Source organism: Phaethon lepturus, unplaced genomic scaffold (assembly GCF_000687285.1).
Source record: "Phaethon lepturus isolate BGI_N335 unplaced genomic scaffold, ASM68728v1 scaffold35036, whole genome shotgun sequence".
Lineage (NCBI taxonomy): Eukaryota > Metazoa > Chordata > Aves > Phaethontiformes > Phaethontidae > Phaethon > Phaethon lepturus.
In genome coordinates, this window is record NW_010548914.1 from 1 (window position 1) to 4,973 (window position 4,973).

General features: G+C 55.4%; 2 protein-coding genes across 2 annotated transcripts in view; one reads left to right on the forward strand and one right to left on the reverse strand.

Annotated features, from left to right (window-relative positions):
- Window positions 1–1,054: 1,054 nt before the first annotated feature.
- On the forward strand, window positions 1,055–3,043 carry FAM219B (family with sequence similarity 219, member B; the record flags this gene model as incomplete). Its single annotated transcript, XM_010290130.1, has 5 exons — window positions 1,055–1,157; window positions 1,459–1,549; window positions 1,967–2,044; window positions 2,306–2,354; window positions 2,885–3,043. Coding segments are annotated over 5 exons (480 nt in total), but the record flags the coding sequence as incomplete, so codon positions are not given.
- Window positions 3,044–4,324: 1,281 nt separating this feature from the next.
- MPI (mannose phosphate isomerase) overlaps window positions 4,325–4,973 on the reverse strand; it is a gene marked incomplete at its 5' end in the record, with an annotated part of 1,695 nt that continues 1,046 nt past the window's right edge. The window contains one exon of the mRNA XM_010290131.1: window positions 4,325–4,414. Coding sequence (XP_010288433.1) covers window positions 4,325–4,414 — 90 coding nt within the window. The remainder of the gene's footprint in view (window positions 4,415–4,973) is intronic.

Consider the following 4,973-nt stretch of genomic DNA (forward strand, 5'->3'; position numbering starts at 1 on the left):
ACGTGCATGGGGCAGTATGGGGTACATGCATCGGTTGTATAGGGCTGGGGTACGTGTGTGGGGCAGTATAGGGCTGGGGCGTATGCCCAGAGGAGCAATATAGGGGTAGAGCGTGTGCATATGGCTGTAAGGGGCTATACGCGCGGAGGCACGGTTCAGAAGCAGAGCGCGTGCAGGGGGGCCGTATAGGGAGGGGTATAGCACATACAGAGGGGTTCGGGGGCGCGGACAGAAGTTTGCTGCCTGCTCGGTTAGTCCCAGCTCCCCGCGCACAGAGTTATTCCCACGTGTAAGGCTCTGCCCTGCTAATTCCGGCTTAAGACACCGACGCTAATCCTGGCTGTGCTCTGCGATCACCGCCCCAGGTCCTCTGCGTTGTTTCTTCATTAACTGCTTCCTCTAATTCCCCATCCCTCCTGCACCGACTCTCTCTCCCGTCTTCTGATTTTTCCTCTGCTTTCTTCATTATGACTTTTTTTTTCTCACTAATTATTCTATTTGTAGAACTTTTTTCTGTCCGTTGTCGTTTAGCGGTGCCGGCTCTCCTTGATGATAAATGCCTTACAGATGAGGGAGGCTTTTCCTTAAAGCCCTGACTCAGACCTGCTTATGTGACACTGCTTTCGTTTTAACCATGTGGTTTTATTATCGCATGGGGAGAAGCTTGAAAGTCTCAAAACCCACAGAGAAATTAAAATATCAAAGTATCCTTATATTTTATTTGATAAACCTGCTAGTTAAATCTCCTCCCGTCGTGTCTTTTCTTCGGAATATTATTGGAGGCAAGGCTCGCAAAGAAACTGCCGGTCGCCGTGTGCACTTTTAATTTAGCGTTGCCGTGCCCAAATAATCCCTTCATCTGCAAATAGATCTCCTTATTCCTTTTCCTCTCCCTCCTCCGGCTGCAGCACGGGGCCATCCCCTCCCAGCTCTCCCCAGCCGATGTGGTGGCTGATCTTCAGTTCCCGAGAATGACCGAGGCCAGATGCTCTCTGAGATGACTCCAGTTTACTTTGTCGGTGCTACTAAATTTGCCTCTTGCCCTTTTTTTTAGCAGATTCGGGCTGAAAGCAAGAGGCTGAACAAGCCGATGGATGCGGTGGAGAAGAGGGGACCGTATATCATGAGCAAGCCTCCCTCCATTCACGCCAAGCTCCGTAAGTGATGCTCGGTGTCACCCCAGGGACTCTGGCTGGGATTTGGGAAAACATCTGCACCCCTCGCCCAGGGTGGGAGTGACCAAAAGCCTTTTTATTCCTTGGTGGGATAAAACCATAAAAAAACCCCCCAAAACGTTAAAAAAAAACCATAAAACCCCATAGGTGCTGCCTATGGAAAGCACTGCAATACCCCCCTGCTCTCCCTAGGACCCAGCTGCAGTGAGACCCCCCAAAAATCCCCAGACCCTTGGGGGAGCGCTTGCGTATTTTTAGCTCTGCCCCTGTGCTTGGCTTTCAGAGAGGCAGCGCGAGCTGGCGAAGGCAGCGCTGCGAAGGCAGGGGCTGCTGGGGGGACCCGCGCCGCACCAGCCGAAACCGGCGGCGAAAAGGTCTGATCCCGGTTTTTTTTCTTTTCCCGAGATGTAGTTTTCGCATTCCTTGGGGAGATGGGGAAACTCGGAGGATTGAAAAATGAGTTTGGGACTTCGGTCTGCTTGGCCAGCAAGCATCTGGTATAATAAAAGATAGCGCTTTTCCTGCAGAAGTTGCTCTGCGAGGGGCCATGCTGCTGCCTCTCTTATTTGGGGGAGGTTTGGTGTTAAGGATTTAATCGGGTACGCTAGAGCTTAGATGGAATTTATTCTTAGCTGGTGGTGGGAATGGGAATTCTTAGCTGGATGATGCCTGGGTGGGAAGGGACGCGCAGGGCAGGGATTCCTGCCCCGGCATCCTCAGTCCGTCAGCTCCGCGGCTGTATTTCCACGCCAAAATGCCTGTCGCCGACTCGCTCCTCTGCTTTCCGGCAGGTCGGTGAAGTTTAACAAGGGCTACGCGGCGCTCAGCCAGACGGCGGATGAAAACCTGGTCTCCCTCGATTCGGACAGGTGGGGACTGGGTGAATATCCCACAGGAATTTGGGTGGGAGGTGTTGCGGGCACAGAGCTGGCTTTTTGGGCAGGGATTGATTCACCTTGTCACTGGACACCTCTCAGCAGCGAAACAATCCTGTTGTCCCAAATTTAACAAATCTCTTGGGGTTATGCTGCTGGCTCCCTTTCCCTCTCTCCCGCCGAAATTCCCTTGTCTGCATCCCAAGCAAAGACGCCGCTTCCTGGCTGGCTCTGACCATTTCCTTCTTCTCTTAGTGACGGGGAGCTGGGATCCAGATGTTCCTCGGGCTACTCCTCCGCCGAGGCAAGTCCAGGGGTTTGACCCAACTGCGCGGCCCCCATGGGTTCCTCCGTCCCCGTAACACCTCGGGGTCTGTACAGGGGCTGAAATGAAGCATCACCCTACGGGGGGGGTGTCCATCCAGAGCTCTGCTTTGCAAACTGCTGCTTCTGCTGCCCGATATATCTAAGCCACGCATAAACCCTGTTTTGCAAGCCCCAGCTGGCTGTCACTGCTTCACCCTTTGCATCTAAAGCATCGTCCAGCCCCAGATCCTGCAGTGGAGCTCTATCGTGCAAGGGTGTTGCTGCCCACGGGGTATTTCGGGGTGCATGGGTTGTGTGTCAGGGTGCTGCAGCCCAGGAAAAGCTCTTCGGTCTTTTGCTTTTGTCTTCTCTGCTCTGGTTGTGCCGCTTCTCCCCAGGCAAAGGTACCAGAGGGAGGACGTGATGCCCTTCTTGCTCGCAGCCCTACCCTTTGCGAGCCTTGGGACCTGAATTTTCACTAAACCGGGACTAATTTTAACCAGCTCTGCCTCCTTTGCTCCTCCCCAGCAGGTGAACCAGGACCTGAGTCGGCAGCTGCTGCAGGATGGGTACCACCTCGACGAGGTCCCCGATGACGAAGACCTTGATCTCATCCCCCCGAAACCCACCGCCTCCTCTTCTTGCCTCTGTTGTTTTGGAGAAAATCTCTCCTGTGTGATCCAGTAGACGCCGCTTGGCCGGGGCCGTGCAAGAACGGGTCAAGAGCCAGCACTTTGTTTGTCCCGTGGGATGGCTGTTGGTGTCCGTGTCCCACGCTGGGACGGTGACACAAGGACTGAATGATGCTGCGATGCTGCTCGTGGTGAGCAGCAGCAGCCAACCAACCCCAAAGGACTTTTCCTTACACTCAGCAATACCAGGGAGAGGTGGCACGGTGATGTTTAGGTGGTCTGGATGGGACCTGTAGCCTGGCTGTGGTGGGAAGGGAGGAGAGGCAGAGCCTGGGCACCTCCATGGGGGTATAAAGGGAAGGAATTGGGAGGTGCAGCAGCAAATGCTCTTTGGTTTGCCAGACCTCCTCTTTTCCTCAATTTCCTTAACTGCCCCCATCGAGGATTAGGACCCGGCCCCGGGTTGCCCTTCCCAGCCCTCCCTTGATGAAGACGTGGTCGATGGCGGGGTTGAACTGCCGTGGTGTGGGACTGGGCTGGGAAGCCCCGAGACCCCCTTTTCTTATTTATTTTTGCTTTAGTCAAAGGGGTCAGTGCAGGCTGGCAGAGAGCTGCTCCGTTCACCTATCTCATGCTGCTTGCAGTTAATTGCCGCCAGGTTCCCTGCTCCCAAAGCCTGGGCTGATCTGAACCAAAGATTGCAGCTCCAATGGAGAAGATAAGATGAGGGGAACCCAACGGAGCAGATTGGGGCAGGCTGCTGAGCTTTAAGCATCTGTTCTACCCACCAGCATCTACTGGGACCTCCCCGCTTTCCACATCTCAAGGGACCCAATTAAGTTCTGGTTTTGGAGCCAGTGGCTCATTCCAGTTGTCCCCAAAGCTGCTTTGATGCAGGCGAGGGGCAGCGCGGACGCCCCGTGCCAGCTCTGCACAGCTCCTTTTGGGTGCGGATTTGGGGTGGCTGGCAAGTCAACCTGCTGTGAACCTTAAAAGCTGCCTTAAATCATGGTCCTGCTCTACTAGATAGAGGACAATCAGCTTCTTATAAAGGAACCTTATTTAAATATTTCATGTCTACAGACCTGAAACTGGTGGGGTTTTGTTTTTTTTGTATTTTCTTTGTTAAAGGGAGCACTTAATAAACTGGATCTCGTTACTCGGAGGGTGCGTTGGTGTCGCAGCAGGGGGCTGAGCCCTGCTCCCCCCCCAGCAGCCCCACTCAGGCGGGCTCCTTCACCGACCCTGGCGCATTTTCAGAGCGATCCGGTTTCCCTCGTCACATTTTACCCCCGTTGTCCTGTTTCCCTGCAGAGCTGCCATGTCACCCGGGCCGCTACTGCCGCGGGGCGATGCGGGAAAGGTCGCGGCCGGCGCCGGGGGGATGCCGGAGCTGCCTCCAGCCTCCATCTCTTGACCCCCAGCCCTGTGAACACCACAGCTTCTCCCCGTCCTCCTGCTCCCTACGCCACGCTGCCCTGCGCCGAGGACAAAGTCACCACTTTATTCACAGCACCCGGAGGCTTTCCAGCTCCATCGCCCCCCCAGCAGCCCCCTTTTACAGCCGGGGAAGGGGTGACACGGCTCGGAGGACTGCTCGCCGTCAGCCAGGCTGGGGAAGAGCCCACCAGGCACCCAGGAGCAGCAGCGTCACGTTCGCAGGCCGGGGGAGCAGCAGCTCCTGGAAGCTGGGCAGAGATGCTCGAGACCCGGGGTGCAGACCTCGGGCCTCCCTGCTGCTTCTCGAGGAGAAGGGAGGGAGAGCAAAAAAAAATAAACGGAGTCACCATACGGCGTTAGCAGCACCCAGAAGGGATGATGCTCCGGGGAGGAGGCTAACGAGCTGCGAGGGGAGATGCTCTTCCTCTGCCCGCTCTGCTCCGCGCCACATCCAAGGAGTCGACTTGCGGAATTGCTCTTTCTAAATGTTGGATGTGGGCTTGTTACGGGGTTTAATAGATGGAGGGGAAACTTCAAAGCGAGGT